Below are 18,461 nucleotides of genomic sequence, written 5' to 3'. Positions count from 1 at the left end.
GCACTACTTTAAAGAAAAATGGAGGAGTTATTTTTGGTAACAGAGCCAATATTTATCTCCAAAATATTATTGTTAGCAATAGTAGAATCTTGATGCACACAGATCAAGTATCACATTTTCAGCACTTTAATAGTGACAATATTTCACAGTGCACCATAAACCACAAATGTGTTAGAATATTCTAAGGTTGTAAAATACACTATATAAAATAAAGCTTACTTGGAGATTTTTTTCAGCCTCTGCATCTGTGGGGGAAAAACCTATGACCATTCAAAACCTATTATATTCAGTAGATATAAAGCAGTTATCTCTTTAAAAACCGTAACATAATCTTCTGGTGTATATTATCTCCCCAATGCCTGTTCCACTAGGATAGCAACTCAGAAAAATGAATTTAGCCAATATATTTTAACATCATAGATAACAGAACATAGAAAATACCAAGTTCAAAAGTTAAAAGTTGGAAGTAAATTTATTATCAAAGTACATATATGTGACCATTTTCTTACAGGCATACTTAAGAAATCCAATAACCATACAAAACAATGAAAGACTGCATCAACTGGGTGTACAACCATAAGGTATAGGAGCAGAAGCAGATCATTCAGTCCATCAAGTCTGCACCGCCATTCGATCATGGGCTGATCCAATTCTTCCAGTCATCCTCACTCCTCTGCTTTCACCCCATACCCTTTGATGCCCTGGCTAATCAAGAACCTATCTATCTCTGCCTTAAATACACCCAATGACTTGGCCTCCACAGCCAGTCATGGCAACAAATTCCACAGATTCACCACCCCCTGCCTAAAGTAATTTCTCCACATGTCAGGTCTAAAAGGATGTCCTTTAATCTTGAAGTTGTGCCCTCTTGTCCTAGAATCCCCTATCATGGGAAATAACTTTGCCATATCTAATCTGTTCAGGCCTTTTAAATTTGGAAATGTCTCAATGAGATACCTCCCCCCCCCCCCCCATTCTCCTGAACTCCAAAGAATATAGCCAGACGTTCAGTGGGCAAAAGACAACAAACTGTGAAAATACAATAAAAATAATAACAACAAATAAATTAAAAAATTAGCAATAAACATCAAGAACAAGGGATGAAGAGTCCTAGGAAGTAAGTCCACACGTTGTAGGAACATTTCAATGATGGTACAAGTGAAGTTAAGTGAAGTCATCCCCTTTGGTTCAAGAGCCTTATAGTTGAGGGGTAATAACTATTCCTGAACCTGGTGGTGTGATTCCTGAGGCTCCTGTACCTTCTTCCTGATGGCAGCAGCGAGAAGAGAGCATGACCTGGGTGGTGGGGATCCATGATGATCAATGCTGTTTTCCTGTGTCAATGCCCTGTATAGATATGTTAATGTGAAAAAGACTAAGGAGCTGGTGGTGGACCTGAGGAGGGCTAAGGCACCGGTGACCCCTGTTTCCATCCAAGGGGTCAGTGTGGACATAGTGGAGAAGTACAAATACCTGGGGATACGAATGGACAATAAACTGGACTGGTCAAAGAACACTGCTGTCTACAAGAAGGGTCAGAGCCGTCTCTATTTCCTGAGGAGACTGAGGTCCTTTAACAACTGTCGGACGATGCTGAGGATGTTCTACAAGGCTGTGGTGGCCAGTGCTATCATGTTTGCTGTTGTGTGCTGGGGCAGCAGGCTGAGGGTAGCAGACACCAACAGAATCAACAAAGTCATTCGTAAGAGCAGTGATGTTGTGGGGGGTGGAACTGGACTCTGTGATGGTGGTATCTGAAAAGAGGATGTTGTCCAAGTTGTGTGCCATCTTGGACAATGATTCCCATCCACTCCATAATGTACTGGTTAGGCACAGGAGTACATTCAGCCAGAGACTCATTCCACCGAGATGTAACACTGAGCGTCATAGGAAGTCATTCCTACCTGTGGCCATCAAACTTTACATCTCCTCCCTCGGAGTGTCAGACACCCTGAGCCAATAGGCTGGTCCTGGACTTATTTCCACTTGGCATGGTTAACTTATTATTTAATTATTTATGGTTTTATGTTGCTATATTTCTTCACTATTGTTGGTTGGTGTGGCTGTAACGAAACCCAATTTCCCTCGGGATCAATAAAGTATGTCTGTCTGTCTGTCCAGTGGTGGGGAGGGCTATACCCACGATGGACTGGGCCGTATCCACTTCTTTTTGTAGGATTTTCCATTCAAGGGCATTGGTGTTTCCATACCAGGCTGTGACGCAGCCATTAAATATACCCTCCACCACACACCTACAGAAGTTCATCAGAGTTTTATATGTCACGCTGACTCTTCACAAACTCATAAGGAAGTAAAAGTGCTGCCATTCTTTCTTTGTAATTACACTGACGTGCTGGGCCCAAGACAAATCCCTCTGAAATGATAACATGAAGGAATTTAAAGTTGCTGAGGCTCTCCACCTCTGATCTGCTGATGAGGACAGGCTCATGGACCTGTTCTTCCCTCTTGAAGTCAATAATCAGCTCCTTGGTCTTTTTTATGGCACCACTCAGATAGATTTTCAATCTCCGTCCTATATGCTGATTTGTCTCTACCTACCTTTGTTTGGGCCTATGACAGTGGTATCATCAGGAAACTTGAATGTGGCATTGGAGCTATGTTAAGCTTCACAGTCATAAGTATAAAATGAGTAGTGCAGCCTTATGGTGCACCTGTGCTGTCTGATGGGGATTGTGGAGGGGGATGTTGTTGTCAATCTGAATGTAATCAATGGTGGGGAGAGCTTTGCCCATGATGGACTGGGCTGTATCCACTACAGCTTGTAGGATTTTCCATTCAAGTGCATTGGTGTTTCCATACTAGGTTGTGATACAGTCTCCACTACACATCTATGGAAATTTGTCAAAGTTTTAGATGTCACACCGAATCTTCACAATCTCCCAAGGAAGTAGAGATGCTGCTGTGCTTTGTTCGTAATTGCACTTACGTACTGGGTCTAGGACAGTTCCTCTGAAATAATAACACTGTACAATTTTAAGCACAGCACAAGAACAGCCCTATGTCCCACAGTGCTGTGCCAATTAAATAAAATGGCCAACTAAACTAATCCCTCTGCCCACACAATGTCCATTTCCCTCACACTCATGTGCCTATCTAAATATCCATTAAAAGTCCCGAATGTATCTAAGCCCCCCCCCACAGCACATTTCATACACCCACCATTCTTAAAAAAAAACTTGCCCCTCGTATCTCTGTTGAACTTATCTCCTTTCACCTGAAATGCATGACTTCTGGTATTAGATATTTCAACCCTGGAAAAATCACTGACCACTCTATCTATTCCTCTCATAACTTTATAGACATCTATCAGATCTCCCCCTCCACTCCACTCCTCCAGCGAGAGTAACTCAAGTTTGTCCAACCTCTCATTGCAGTATATGCCCTCTAATCCAGGCAGTATTCTGGTAAACCTCTCTTGTACCCCTCCAAAGCGATGACAACCTTTAAGAATTCAAAGACAAATATTAATTATTACAGAACACAGGTTCTATACTGTATACATTCTTTGAGAGTAAATGGAACCATTGAACACTTAGGTGCACTACCATGAAAGGAAGTTGAAAAATTATTCTGTCAAACCGGTTGTACCAGTTATGAAATGAAGGCCAATTTGAACAGGGTGGTGAGTAGAATTTGCTGGGCCATCAATTCACAGTGCTGTAACAAATACAGTAAGCTCGATCATTCATGCTGTTGTCATGTTTTCAGGTAAATGTGTAGGTCAACTGCTTTCATAGCTGAAGAGAGCCTTGGAAAACAGGCTTCCTGCTTGTTCAGCAGCTTCAGAGTTGTGTTAAAAAGAGCCAGGACTTAATATTCAGAAATGTTTAAAAATGTCAGATTGGTTTATTTACTTAATTTTAATTTTTTTAAATTCAGAGATACAGCACAGAATAGGCCATTTCGGCCCTTTTGAGCTGCACTGCCCTGCAACCCTCAACAATCTGATTTTAACCCTAATGTAATCACTGGACAATTTACAATGACTAATTAAACTAGCCACTACAGCTTTGGACTGTGGAAGCAAACCGACGCGTTTCACGGGAAGGATGAACAGAGGATGCTGGGATTAAACTCCAAGACACTGAGCTGTTAAAGCAATGCACTAACCACTACGCTACTGTGATACATCAATAAACATGGTCTATGGATAATGTCCAAAGCTCTATTTTTGAAGTTAGCCATCAAACAGAAAGTTTAAAAATCCTCATGTTCCATAAGGGTTTGAGGATAATAGTTATTTCTTGTTTTCCTTTCCAGAGAAAGAAAAGGAACTGTGTTTTCAAAATAGAGGTTTAAAATATGATAATAGGTGAAGAAGCTAGAGGTTCTATTCTGTTAATAAATAGGTAAATTAAAGTGACTGCTGTTTTCATTCCTGAATTAATGAATGGCTATTACCCAAGGCAGATTGCTTCTTTGGAAATTATGATAGAAGTTTTGTTGAATTTGGCAATTAAAATGTGTGGTTAAGACATTAGTAATATGTGAATATTTGTGCATTATTATGATATTTAATATCCTTAACAATCTGAATTGACAATTACTATCAAGTCTGACAAAAAGGTTGCTAACTGCTTTGAGACTGTATACAAAGAATGCCACAGAAGTTTTAATTATATCCACAGTGCCTGGCCTTAACAAGGCTTTCCAAATATATGTAAAATTGGTAAAGCATGCCCTTAGGTCAAAGCCACTCTTGTTTATGATAAACCTCTAGTCATTTCTCTGTTCAAATGGGTCTTCCAATAGGCCAACAGACTGACTTATTTACATCAACAAGTTTTTGCAATATATAAATCAGTGTCCTGGGACAATACTTGGATTACCACTGCATTTTAAGGGGCCTGTGATAGGAGTGTAGGCGTGACATTTCCATCCACAAGCGATTTTAGAAAATGAACCCAAACATTATTATCTTTTATACTCAAAAGTAACAGGAGTACTCCTCAGGACTCTTCAAAATTGCTGTGGATCATCCTGCGATTTCCTTTACCTTTATAATTGATTCTTTAAGAGCAGATCCACCTACCAGCTGCTTGACACTAAGCCAGCTAAAATTCCTCCAATGGCCAAATGCCAAATTACAGTACTCTTTTGCCAGAATTATAGTATTTAGGCCTGATAAACAAAACACTCCGGGCCTCTTTGCTGACTCATAAAACAAATATCCCTCAAGATCAGTACGTGTTCCAAAACTCATATCATCCATACATATATATATATAGGGATATATCAGGAAGATTAAGAAAAGTAACTAAAAATCCCTAACTTAGCATACTAATAAGATGATTTAGTATTCCAAAGGTTTTTTTTTAAATTTAAGTATACTACTAATCATTTTGCTGTACATCTATGCTTCACTAAAATACCTAGGCTATGTTACTAGCTCTATTTCACTTTTAAAGAACACTTTTTTATAATGGCTTGAAAGATTATTGTAAATGATTATAATATCTTTTAATATGTTGTTAAATAAATACTTAATTTTTTAAAAATTGCAAAGCCATGGGGAAATAGCAGGGCATGGCAGGAAAGGATTATTGGGTAGTTTATTTAAAGAGCCAGCTCAAATAGATTGTGGGGAAATGCCTATTCCATCTCTAGTTCTGTGATTTAAGAATATGAAATATAATGGTCAGACCTATCTGATCTGTTTGTTGATATCACTATAGTTAACTCTAGCTGTGTACACAGGATACTTCTTCATTTATAGGAACTTTTTTTGACAGGAGTATGAATACTGAAAGGAGACCTCGACTGTAACAATTGTGAGATAAAGGATTATTAATTTATGGTTTCAGAATGGTACTGATTCTTATCATGAAGTAGAACCAGAAAATGCTGGAAATACTCAACAGTACATGCAGCATCAGTTCGGGGGATACAGAGATAGCTTCCAAACAATGACCTATTGCAACTGTAAAGATAAGAATAGAGGTATGAATTACATTGCAGAGAAGAGGAGAGATTGAGAAATCAATTGGGATTGAGACAAAAGAGATGGCATATGTTGAAGTATGGAGCAAATGGTAAACTGCTGGAAGAACTCAGTGGCTCAGTCAGTATCTGTAAAGTCTACAACCAATCTATAATATGAACACTGAATTTTCCAATTTCAGGTTCTCCCTCCCCATTCCCCTCACCAGATCCTTTCCCATTGCCATCTAGATTCATTTTTTCTTCATTTCTCCCCCAATGAGTTCCATTTGCTTATCACCCACATACCTTGAATCACCCTTACAGTAATAGAGTCATAAGAAAGTACAGCACAGAAACAGGCTCTTCAGTCAATCTAGTCAGAGCCAAACCATTTAAGCTGCCTACTCCCATCACCCTGCACCAGGACCATAGCCCTCCATACCCCAACCATTCAAACACCTATTCAAGCTTCTCTTAAGTGTTGAAATCGAGTTTGCATATACCACTTGTGCATATACAGCTCATTCCACACTCAGGGTCCTGAGTGAAGAAGTTTCCCCTCATGTTCCTCTTACACTTTTTACTTTTCACCCTGAACTCTTGACCTCTAATTGTAGTCCCACCCAACCCCAGTGGAAAAAGCCTGTCACATTTACACCATCTACACCCCTCATTATTTTGAATACCTCTATCATCCTTTCCAGCACCTGCACCCCTCCTCCTAGTCCCATCTGCCCATTATCTGGTTCCACCTATAATCCTATATCTGCTCTTTCTCTCACTTCTATATAGTAGCTATCTTCCTATACACTGTCAGCCCTGCGTAGGGTCCTGATCAGAAACACCCACCATACCTGTGCTTCCCTAGATGCTGCTTGAGTTCTTTCAACAGATGTTGTGCTTCAGAATAATGGGGATTACTTCGATGGGGTTAAGTCTGAAGTTATCCAAGGGCTCCAGAGGAAGTGGTGCTCTGGGTGGGGCACATCTATGAATGCGGGGGATCTATTGCGACCCCACGTCGCGGGGCGGGGCTCTGGGTCTGGAATACCGGATGTCGCGTCGCGGGGCTCTGGGTCTGGAATACCGGATGTCGCGGGGCGGGGCTCTGGGTCTGGAATACCGGATGTCGCGGGGCGGGGCTCTGGGTCTGGAATACCGGATGTCGCGTCGCGGGGCTCTGGGTCTGGAATACCGGATGTCGCGGGGCGGGGCTCTGGGTCTGGAATACCGGATGTCGCGGGGCGGGGCTCTGGGTCTGGAATACCGGATGTCGCGTCGCGGGGCTCTGGGTCTGGAATACCGGATGTCGCGGGGCGGGGCTCTGGGTCTGGAATACCGGATGTCGCGGGGCGGGGCTCTGGGTCTGGAATACCGGATGTCGCGGGGCGGGGCTCTGGGTCTGGAATACCGGATGTCGCGGGGCGGGGCTCTGGGTCTGGAATACCGGATGTCGCGGGGCGGGGCTCTGGGTCTGGAATACCGGATGTCGCGGGGCGGGGCTCTGGGTCTGGAATACCGGATGTCGCGGGGCGGGGCTCTGGGTCTGGAATACCGGATGTCGCGTCGCGGTTCGCGCCCGCGTGGACCGGCTGGTCGTTGGGTGGATGCTCCGCGAGCACCGGATCACGTGCCACCTGCTCGCTCAGGGTATTGGGGCGGCGCAGCCGGGTGAGTTTCGGCAATATTGAACAAACATAAGTAATTCATAGAATAAAACACATTGAATTCAAGCTGTTCCTTCAGATAACTGTCTCCTGGGTGATACATAATTTTTGAAGGGTCACGATCGCGGACTCGGCCCAGGATCTCCAGTTTTTGGGCACATGGGAGTCGTCGTGACTTCGCCTCATGTCCCTGTGCCTCACACCGACCCTAGCCGTCTCGCCAGCCCAAGGGGTGAACGAGGGGGTGGTTGGTGGTTTACTTTCGGTAGAGTGCTGTCCCGTGGTCTTTCCCGTGGCGAAGCTCCCTAAACAAAACTCGACGAAGGCTTTCCGTCCGGCAAGCATCGCTACTCCGACCGAGGGAGCCCAAATTCGCGTGGGACCGAGGGTATCTAGTAAAACAACTTTTTTTTGCCGAGTCGTGTGCTTTGATTAGAAAGACACATTTTAAATAATTAAAATCAAATTGGATAGAATGTCGAGTTTTAATTCTAAATTTTAGACTAAGATGACGCCATAATTTCCACAGTATTTTTAAAATTATGTTCAGTACATATACAGTATGTAACGAAAAAAAAATTGTACACTGTCAGTCGTGCACTTCAAAAAGCCGGTTGAAGTATCTTTAATACTTTTAAGCATTTCAAAGTTACTTTAAAATTGTGTACTAAAATCTTATTCTATTTTCTGCAGGATTATTGGTACCATGAAAAACATAAAATCAGCATCACCTGTACAAAATCACCTGTAATCAGGTTGTAGCAATGACTACTGGAACTGTGGAAGACATGGAACCTACCCATGAGGAAGTGCAGTTGCCAAATTTGGTATTACTTAGTGACAATCAAAATTCACAACCTTTTGATGCAATTTCCAATCAGGACACTCAGCTTACTTCTGATACAGTAGACTTGACAGATGTGGAAGCAATGGAGATCGATTATGGACAGGATTTTAGAAATGAGGTACAGGTGGTGTTTCTGTCTCTGATGAGAGTATATAGACACTAATAAGTTAGGGAGGTTCTTGAATGATAATTGCACACAGTTAAATGAATCTGATGTAGATGAAAGGCAGAAATCAGTCCCTTTTCACAATAATCACCCACTCAACCCCTGTCACATCTTAATTCTCACTCTGTTTTCTGTAGTTTATTTGTAAGGGACCATGGAAATACTTGCAATATGCCTTTAGCTCCATGGTTAACTGGACTGGTTCATCAAATTAGATTGATACCATTGGTAAGCTGTCAAATGTTTGGAAAACAGGTTTTTGTGGAATGCCTAAAACTCTGCCTGTGGAAGGTGGTGAAAAGAGGTGGTAATGGGACTTGTATCTGTACAACTGAAGCAAGAGCTGGTACCTCCAGATTTCAAAACATTTCAGTTAATAGTTAAATTCTGCCAACTCTATACAAAATAACTTAATGATAGTTCTTGTTGCAACTATAATTGAAAGAAAATCCAGCTAATTTTACATCATTTACTATCCCAACATCAGTTGGACTTGCGTAGTATAGGTGGCTAATGAATAAAGTGAAATTTCCAAAAGTGATTACAGTAGTTTCATGTAAATACAAGAGACTGCAGATATTGGAAGCAACAAGTAAGGTGCTGGAGGCACTCAGTGGGTTAGGGTACATATGTGGAAGGAAATGAACAGTTCACATTTCAGATCTTTAACCATTCATCTGCACTGAATCACAGAAGGCCAATCTTCAAAGTGAAGAGAAGGGGCGGGCCAAGGGCTCGCAAGTTATAGGTAGATCCAGCTGAAGAGAGGAGAGGAGAAAAAGTGAGTGAGATTGGGTAACAAAGGGCTGCAGATGATGGAATCTGATAAAGGATGGTGAGGCATGCAATCAGATAAAGGGGTGGACAGGAGAGAACAGTATGGGGAGGGGACCGAGTGGAAGGAGTGAGGGGTTGATAAGTAGGTGAAGGGGTGAAGAGAAATGGGTAATGGGAGCTAGAGTGTGTGTCGGAAGAAATGGGTAGATCAGGAGGAGAGAGTAGTGGGATGGGGGAGGGGTGGCGATGGCTACCTGATGTTGGAGAATTCGGTCTCTCTGGGATTTGGTTGTAGGTTACCCTAGCAACAAATGGAGTGCTGTTCCCCAAATTTGTGTTGAAACTCGCTGTGGCAGAAAAGGAGACTGAGATCAACCAGTTTGGGGTAGGAATGGGGAGGAGAATTAAGTTAGTGCAAACTGCAAGCTGTAGAAGGCCATGGCAGATAGAGCACAGGTGCTTGGCAAAGTGGTTGCCTAGTCTGTATCTGGTCTCACTGATATAAAGGTGGCCAGAAGAGATAGAAAATTACAGCATATTACAGGTCCTTTGGCCCACAATGTTGTGCCAACCATGTAACCTACTCTAGAAACTGCCTAGAATTTCCCTATTGCATAGCCAGCTATTTTTCTAAGCTCCGTGTACCTAAGAATCTTAAAAGAAAGATCCTATTGTAGCCATCTCTACCACCTTCGTTGGCAGTGCATTCCATGCACCCACCACTCTCTGTGAAAAGCTTAACTCTGACATCCTCCTTGTACCTACTTCCAAGCACTTTAAAACTGTGCCGTCTTGTGTTAGCCAATTCAGCCCTAGGGAAAAATCTTCTGGCTATCCACACAATCTATGCCTCTCATCATCTTATACACCTCTGTTGTCACCTCTCATCCTCTGTCACTCCAAGGAGAAAAGGCCAAGTTCACTCAACCTATTCTCATAAGGCATGCTTTCCAATCCAAGCAACATCCTTGTAAATCTCCTCTGCACTCTGCAATATCCACATCCTTCCTGTAGTGAGGTGACCAGAACTGAGCACAGTACTCCAAGTGGGGTCGAACTGAGGTTCTGTATGGGTTTAACATTACCTCACTATTGAATTCAATCCAATGGTTGACGAAGGCCAACATACCATATGACTTCTTAATAACACTAATGTGTTAACAACACTGATGTATGTGAATGTTTGGGGCCCTGGATGGTGGTAGGGGAGGAGTTGTAGGAACAAGTGCTATGTCTCCTGTGGTTACAGAAGAAAGTGGAGAGGTAGGAGAAATAAGTGGATCAGGACAATTTCAAGTAATAGTTCCTCAGGCCACACTGTCCAGTAGTTCCCCAGTTTAGTCTGAGCATTATCACAAGACAGCTTACAGTGACCAATCGTTACATCTTTGGACTGTGCGGTTTGAGGGGGTGGGCCTGCCCAGTCAAGAGAACATACAGGCTTCTTGTGGGCAATGGTGGGATTGATGGAAGGTGCCTGAATGAGAATCCAATGCACAGTGAGTAGCCTGTATTACTACACAGCAAGAGCTGGAAAATGGAAGGTTTGAGCAGGTCCTCTTTTGGCTGTTAATTAATGATGGACAAATGGTCTTTTTCTATGTGAAGAGTTTTTCTAAACCAATAAAATGACTACTCCTTGAATTGGGCTTCATTGTGATGCTATTTATTTATTGCTTGTTTTGTGGCTGCCTGTAAGGGGACAAATCTCAAGGCTGTGGGGGGTGTACGTACTTTGAACTTTAGAGTTACAGAGCAGATTGAGTCCTCTGCCCAATGGGCTGTGCTGCCTCGCAACTCCTGATTTGGCCCTAGCCTAGTCGCCAGACGGTTTGTGGTGGCCAATTAACATACTAACCGGTGCGTCTTTGGACTGTAGGTGGAGACCAGAGCACCAAGGGGAAGCTCACGCACTTACAGGAGAGACGTACAAATGTCTTTCAGAGGATGCTGGAGTTGGGCTCCGGGTTCTGGGCTCTGATGCCCAAGCTGTGGTGGTGTCACGCTAGCTGTTATGCTACCATGGCTTATTTGAAGCATTGCTTTCAGCTGCCAGCATCTCAGGCACTGGAATTCCCTCCCACTACCCCTCCACCTCTTTACTACTTAATCCCCATTTAGGATGCTGCTTAAACCCAATTTGCCCTCAATTTTGAATGGTGAACAATCAGCTTTTTATTTGACTGTATTGCTCTCGAACACCTTGGGTAATTGCTCCTTCAGGTGGGCGTCATGGTGGCGTGATGGTTACACAGCACTGTTGCAGCTCTGGGTGTCGGAGTTCTGTTCCAATGTCATCTGTAAGAATTCTCTGTGCGTCCTCTCTGTGGAGTGTGTGGGTTTTCTCTGCGTGCCAGGTTTCCTCCCATGGTCCGGGACGTGTTGGTTGTTGTGGATTGTCCCATGATTGGGGGTGGGGCTGAGTTGGGGGTTGCTGGGCAGGTCAACTCGAGGGGCTTATTCCACGCTGTATCTCAGTAAGCAATAACAATAATAAAGTATGTGATATAAATTGGTTGTTGATGTAGTGAAGGTTCAAGTGCACCTCCAGACCTGATAGGTTAGAGCTCGGAGGGATATGGGGAGAAGGCAGGAGATTGAGGCTGAGGGAATCGGATCAGCTGTAATGAAATAGTGGAAAAAACTTGATAGGCCAATAGGCCTAATTCTGCTGCTATATCATGGTCTTAAAACATGAGAAAAATAGCAATTTTAGATTTTAAACTCTGAAGTTTGAAACACAACCAGCTTCATTAATGCTGTGACATAATTTACTCCAAAACAATTGACTCCTGAGTCAAATACTCAATGACTTCGCAAAACAGCTCTCCACTTGTATGAAATACCCTAACTCAGGAATTTGTGACAGGACAGGAATTTCAGATGATTCATGGTTACTGAGCTTGTTTCACTGCATTTCATTGATGAAATAAGTCGTGGAAATTTCAGCCCTACATTTCCATTTTAATGGTACGAAACTTATTTGAACAATACAGTGGATTATGATTAATTGGGCCATTTGTTAATCAGGGCAGCTGCTTATTTGGGTATATACCCGGGATTCCCTTTGTTTATTTCGGAGACTGTATCACTTAATTGGGATAGGAGAATTTTGCCGAACAGTTTTGAGCTAGTGTCAATTGTGTGCCCTTGCATGGCTGTTGGACACTAAGTTGTGCTTAGAGTGAACTGTTTTTAAATTGCACCAGTTGCATGTGTTTGTGTTCAAAAAGAAATAATTTTTGTCATTGGTAGTTGGTGAGAAATAAGCAGAGAGACAATTCAGAACTGTTCTGCTCACTGTGGCTACAAGTGTTCTGGCTTGGAGGTGCAAGAAATGGCCGAGAATGAAATGAAATTATTTTACTACTTCAAGTTAGGAACTATATAGAATTTGAAGACATCAACAATCACCTTGAATGTCAGAATGAAAATGAAGATTTGGAGGATGCTGATGTTGAAAGCATTGTAGGAAGGGACTCCATTATCTGTGCTAGATGTCTGCTGATTTTGTTCATTTACATTAAATCAAAAAAAATGGCAGTATACACTGCTTGAATTCCTCTATCAGTTACTGTTAGGAACTAATACTCAGTTTTATAGTACTGTTGTAGTATAGGCAATGTTCTAATTTGCTCTGTATTTCATTTAAGTACTCAGTACTCATTGTTACTCAGTTGTCCTTTTTATACCTTTTTAACTATTGCTATGAAACTGGGGCAGCTACTTAATTAAGCCCAAGTGTGCTGGTCCTGATGTGTCCTGATCAATGAATCCACTGTATTTACATAGTAATGTAAGAAAAGTCGAGGGCCGGATCACAGAAACAAAATTAGACCATTTGATTCCTTTAGTCTGTCAAAACAGTGTTAGTACACTAATCAGTCTTTTGTTCATACTCCTCAACACCCTTGAGTAGAATGAACCAACTGTATCTTCCATTCTCTTTAAAGTGATGTATTTTCAAAAGCAGGAACTTCTGGTTTGTCGCTGCTTTATGTGGAGAAGAGCTTTTTGTCAATAGCGTGAATATACTAGCTCTTAATTAGGTTCAATATTAATATGAAAGGGGACTGTTGAGCTGGAGAAAGTCACAAGGAAAGAAAGTACAAAGTCAGCAAGTAGAAACCTGAGGACTGTGTTGGCCTTTGTGATTGAAAAGATCAAGAATGTCAGATGAAATTGAGTTCAGGGAGAGAGGGAGAGAGTTTTTTAAAAATGGAACCAATAGAAATACATTGAAATAATTGGGTCTTCAGATAATAAAGTCATGGATGGAGAAATCAGTAATGTAGCCTGAGAGTTTGGATTTGGCAATGTTAGGTGCACAGAAATGGGCTCCACTGGTAATAGTTAATTAGTGATGTTAAAGTTTGTATGGAAGTAAAAATTCACAAAATAGTTAATTTCAGTTCACTTGACAATGGCCAGAGCAAAAGGCACAATCAGTAGCATATATAGAATTTGTAGTGGAAGTCAAAGACAGTGGCATCAGTTCTTTACAGTGTTTAATGAAGAAAATTATGGGTCGTTCAAGATTAGTTGTAAGTCTTACATTTTTCAAATATTTGCTTATAATATAAAAATCCATTCCAGCCCATCATGTCTTTGCCAATTTCAGATCAATTTCATCAGTACTCTTCACTGATTTCTTAGCCTATTTTAATCAACTCTTCACTGATATACTCATCAAATCGCTACCCACTAACACCCAGGATAATTTCCAGTAGCCAATGAATGTGAGCATTTCTTTGAAAGATATGAAAGGAAACCAGAGCACTAGGGGATATCCATGTATTGATAGAGAGAACTTACAAACTTTGCACAGACAGAACTGGAGGTCAGTATGGAACCCAGGTCACTGAAATTCTGAGACAGCAATACTACTAACTGCGGTGCCCCCATGCCGCTCTAGTCTGAAAACACAGGTAGTCCGAGGGAGAAAATAATTGAAGAGAGAGATACTGAAGCAATGGAATTTAATAATTTGATGGAAAATTATCTAATTGGGCATGGAATATAGATAAGGAAGTGAGCAAGGGCTTACCCATCCAGGAACTCCAAAGTTGATAGAATGGCACGGAAAGGAAACCATTGTTGGTGATGCTTTAACTGTCAACAACATTGTAATCCCATTGTACCATAAATTGGGCAAAGGTGAAAGAGGCATATTCCACGAAGATCACATCAATGACTACAGAAATGCTGACCAACAATAATTCACAGCAGTCAGAGTAACCCAGTGTACTTTCTGTGCTAGAATAGATGTTTGATTACAGTGATTACACCATATCCAACCAGATATTGGTGAATTTGTGGAATTCATTGCCACAGACAGTTGTGGAGACTAAGTCATTTGGTATATTTTAAGTGGAGGTTTATAGGTTCTTGATTAGTCAGGGCATTAAAAGTTATGGGGAGAAGGCAATAGACTGGAGTTGAGAGGGATTATAATCAGCTATATTGGAAAGGCAGTACAGACTCGAGCTGAATGGCGCAATTGTCTTATTTGGTAATAGGTTTGGATTTTGCTGACATGAAAACTTGCAACGACAAATGGTAAGGTGTGATGACGCCACTTTAAAGGTGGTAATATTAACTATATAATTTAACACTAAAATGTCAGATGCAGTAGTCAGAAAATTAGTAAGAAAGGCAATCACGCAGAATGTTGAGGCCAAGAAGTTTAGGGAGGGTGTCTGGGGAGATTAGAAAGAAACTGGAGAAAGATCAGATTCAGAGGAGGGGTGAGTGCAGGTTGGCTTAGTGATCGTGAGGGAGGTAGCAGAAACTTGTGACTAGGGAATATTTATCTCAGTAAAGTCTTTCATCAGTTCTTTGTTGATGGCAAGGGAATGGGAAAATTCAATAAGGAAGTTTTAAGGAAAAAAAGACATCGGTCACTATTGTTTGTCGAGATGTGATTTTGATAGATACCACTATGCTACTGCATATTTTCAAATATGTTTAATGATGAGAAACTATGAGAAATAATTTTGTGATCTGTGAAATGTTCATTTCTGTCACTTATGTCAAACTATTAGATTGTGTTAGGATGGAGATGAGGAAAAAGTTCTTCACACAGAGAGTGGTGAATCTGTGGAATTCTCTGCCTCAGGAAACAGTTGAGGCCAGTTCATTGGCTATATTTAAGAGGGAGTTAGATATGGCCCGTGTGGCTAAAGGGATCAGGGGTATGGAGAGAAAGCAGGTATAGGGTTCTAAGTTGGATGATCAGCCATGATCATACTGAATGGTGGTGCAGGCTCGAAGAGCTGAATGGCCTACTTCTGCACCTATTTTCTATGTTTCTACGTTTTGAGCATCAAAATTGATTATTAACTCACTGTACACAAAGAAGTCACTGAACCCACATTTGTCTTGGTGTCTGCAAAAACCATTTTCTCTAAAATCCCATCTAATGTTCCCTATATTTCAATATTATGGTTTCAAAATGATTAAAACTATATAGAAGAACTAGTTTTTGCTCTCATTTTTACCATTATTTCTGAAGTATTTTTGATTTGAAATATAACAGAAGACATCAAACAGTCAAAGACAATCCATTCTATTTATCCAGTGAATTCTGCTCCATAATCCTGACTGCAATTTACATAACACCAGCAGCCAACTATAATGAAGCATTTGAGATGCTGCATGATGCCGTCTCTAAACAAGAAACGGGTGATCCGTCGCATTTTAAATTATAGTCAGGAATTTCAACCAGATTTGTTTGAAGAAAACCCTGCCCGATTACATCAGCATATAACCTGTAGCACCAGAGGTCCTAATACATGGCACCACTGTAATACTAAGGTAAGGCCGCATTTCAGTAAATCAGATCACTTGGCTGTCCTTCCCGTATACAGGCAGAGGCTAAAGAACAAAGCTTCAGAGATGAGGACAAAAAAGGTGGAGGAGTGGCTATAGTATTGCTTCAAGTCAGTGGACTGGGCCATGTTCAAGGTCACATCTGTGGATCTGAATGAACACACTATAGTTGTCATGAACTTTATTAAAACAGTTGTAGATGGGGTGTGTCCCCCACAAAGTCATTCAGGGTGTCCCCAACTAGAAACCCTGGATGAACCGTGAGATCCGCATTCTGCTGAGGGCCAGGTCAGAGACATTCAGGTCTGGCGATCAAGAAAGTTATAAGAGATCCAGGTATGATTTCCAGAAAGACATTTCATAGGCAAAGTGGCAATTCTGCACTAAACTTGAATCAACGAGGGATGCTTGACTGTTTTGACAGGGATTGAATGATAACACCTCTTATCAAGTTAAGTCAAGCAACATAGGCAACAACAGAGCTTCACTTCCAGATGAGCTGAATGCCTTCTATGCTCGCTTTGACATTGGAAGAATGGAGGAACCATCACTAACTCCCACACATGCGATCAACCATCAGGAATGTGAACACATGAGCAGTATCTGGTACAGACAGGGTACCTGACCAAGTACCAAAAACTTGTGCTGATCAACTGGCTGGAGTGTTCACTGAGATCTTTAACCTCTCGCTAAACCAGTCTTAGGTACCCACCTGTTTCAAGTGCACATCCAATAGCAATTACTTCCACAGTGAAGTGTTTTCGGAGCTTAGTGATGAAGTACATCAATTCCTGCCTGAGAAGCGACTTGGGTCTGCTCTATTTTGCCTACTGGAATAATAGGTTCCATGCTCTTTATGGACTACAGCTCAGCATTCAATACCATAATTCCCTCAAAACTAATCAATAGATACCAAGACCCTGGTCTCTACCTCCTTGTACAATTGGATCCTTGATTTCCTCACCTGTAGACCCCAGTCATTTCAGTTTGGCAACATCTCTTCCACGATCTCCATCAAGACAGGTGCACTACGAGGCTGTGTGCTTACCACCCTGCTCTACTCGCTTTACACTTATGACTGTGTTGCTAAGCACATCTTCAGTGCTGAAGACACCACTGTCATAGGCCATATCAAAGGTAGTGATGAGTAGGCATATTGGACAGAGATTGAAAATCTGGCTGAGTGGTGCCACAACAACAACCTGTTACTCAATGTTATCAAGACCAAGGAGTTGATTATTGTCTTCAGAAGGAAGAAACCAGAGCCAGTCCTTATTGGAGGGCCAGAGGTGGAGAGGGTCAGCATCTTTAAATTGCTTGATGTTATCAGTTTGGAGGACCTAGTCTGGGCCCAGCACCTAAGTGTAATTATAAAGAAAGCACAGCAGCATCTCTTCTTCCTTAGGAGTTTGTGAAAATTTGGTATAACTTTGATAAACTTCTATAAATGTGTAGTGGAGAGTATATTGACTAGCTGCATCACAGCCTGGTATGAAAACACCAATGCCCTTGAATGGAAAATGCTACTAAAATTAGTGAAATGTTCCTGTTGTACATAATATGTATTAAGAATTACTATAAATTGTATACCTAGACGGAGACATAACGTAAAGATTTTTACTCCTTATAGATATGAAAGATGTAAGTAATAAAGTCAATTCAATTCACAACCTGTGGACTTATTTTCAAGGACTTCATCTAATATTATTTATTGCTTATTTATTTTTTATTTTTTTTATTTGCACAATTGTTATCTTTCAATTGAAGCAAGAGGCTGAGACTGAAGAAGTAAAGGCATCTCAGAGAGGAGTCATTTTTTTTAAGTGAGTGGGGAAAAGAGGCTGGACTGCGCAGGCCAAAGGTTTAAAAAGGAGAGGAATTTTTCAATGCTCTTTTTAAATCGAAGCAAGAGGCTGAGAGTGAAGGAGTAAAGGCATCTCGGAGAGAAGTACCAATGATGTAGGAAGAAAGAGTGAGGAGGTCCTGAAGAGTGAGTATAGAGAGCTTGGTAGGAAGTTAAAAAGCAGGACCTCAAGGGTGGTAATCTCAGGATTGCTACCTGTGCCATGTGCCCGTGAGGGTAAGAGTAGGATACTCTGGAGGATGAACACGTGGCTGAGGAACTGGTGTAGTGGGCAGGGTTTCAGATTTCAGGATCATTGGGACCTCTTCTGGGGCAGGTGGGACCTGTACAAGAGAGATGGGTTACAACTGAACTACTGGGGGCCCA

The 18,461-nt window shown here is 41.6% G+C and overlaps 1 protein-coding gene and 1 long non-coding RNA gene across 3 annotated transcripts in view; one reads left to right on the top strand and one right to left on the bottom strand.

The window, feature by feature from the left end:
* Positions 1–453: 453 nt before the first annotated feature.
* Positions 454–7,077, bottom strand: LOC132397217 (uncharacterized). The gene is made up of 2 exons (XR_009513308.1): positions 6,798–7,077; positions 454–3,462 (listed from the first exon to the last, which is right to left on the bottom strand). It is a non-coding gene; the product is annotated as an uncharacterized LOC132397217 (long non-coding RNA).
* Positions 7,078–7,461: 384 nt separating this feature from the next.
* tesmin (testis expressed metallothionein like protein) overlaps positions 7,462–18,461 on the top strand; it is a 169,797-nt gene continuing 158,797 nt past the window's right edge. For both annotated transcript variants that reach the window (XM_059975667.1, XM_059975666.1), the window contains exons 1-2: positions 7,462–7,614; positions 8,304–8,575. In XM_059975667.1, coding sequence (XP_059831650.1) covers positions 8,375–8,575 — 201 coding nt within the window. In that variant the 5' untranslated portion in view covers positions 7,462–7,614; positions 8,304–8,374. The remainder of the gene's footprint in view (positions 7,615–8,303; positions 8,576–18,461) is intronic.

This window comes from Hypanus sabinus, chromosome 7 (assembly GCF_030144855.1).
Source record: "Hypanus sabinus isolate sHypSab1 chromosome 7, sHypSab1.hap1, whole genome shotgun sequence".
NCBI lineage: Eukaryota > Metazoa > Chordata > Chondrichthyes > Myliobatiformes > Dasyatidae > Hypanus > Hypanus sabinus.
The sequence above is the reverse complement of the archived record's forward strand: the minus strand, read 5'-3'. Positions and strand labels throughout refer to the sequence as shown.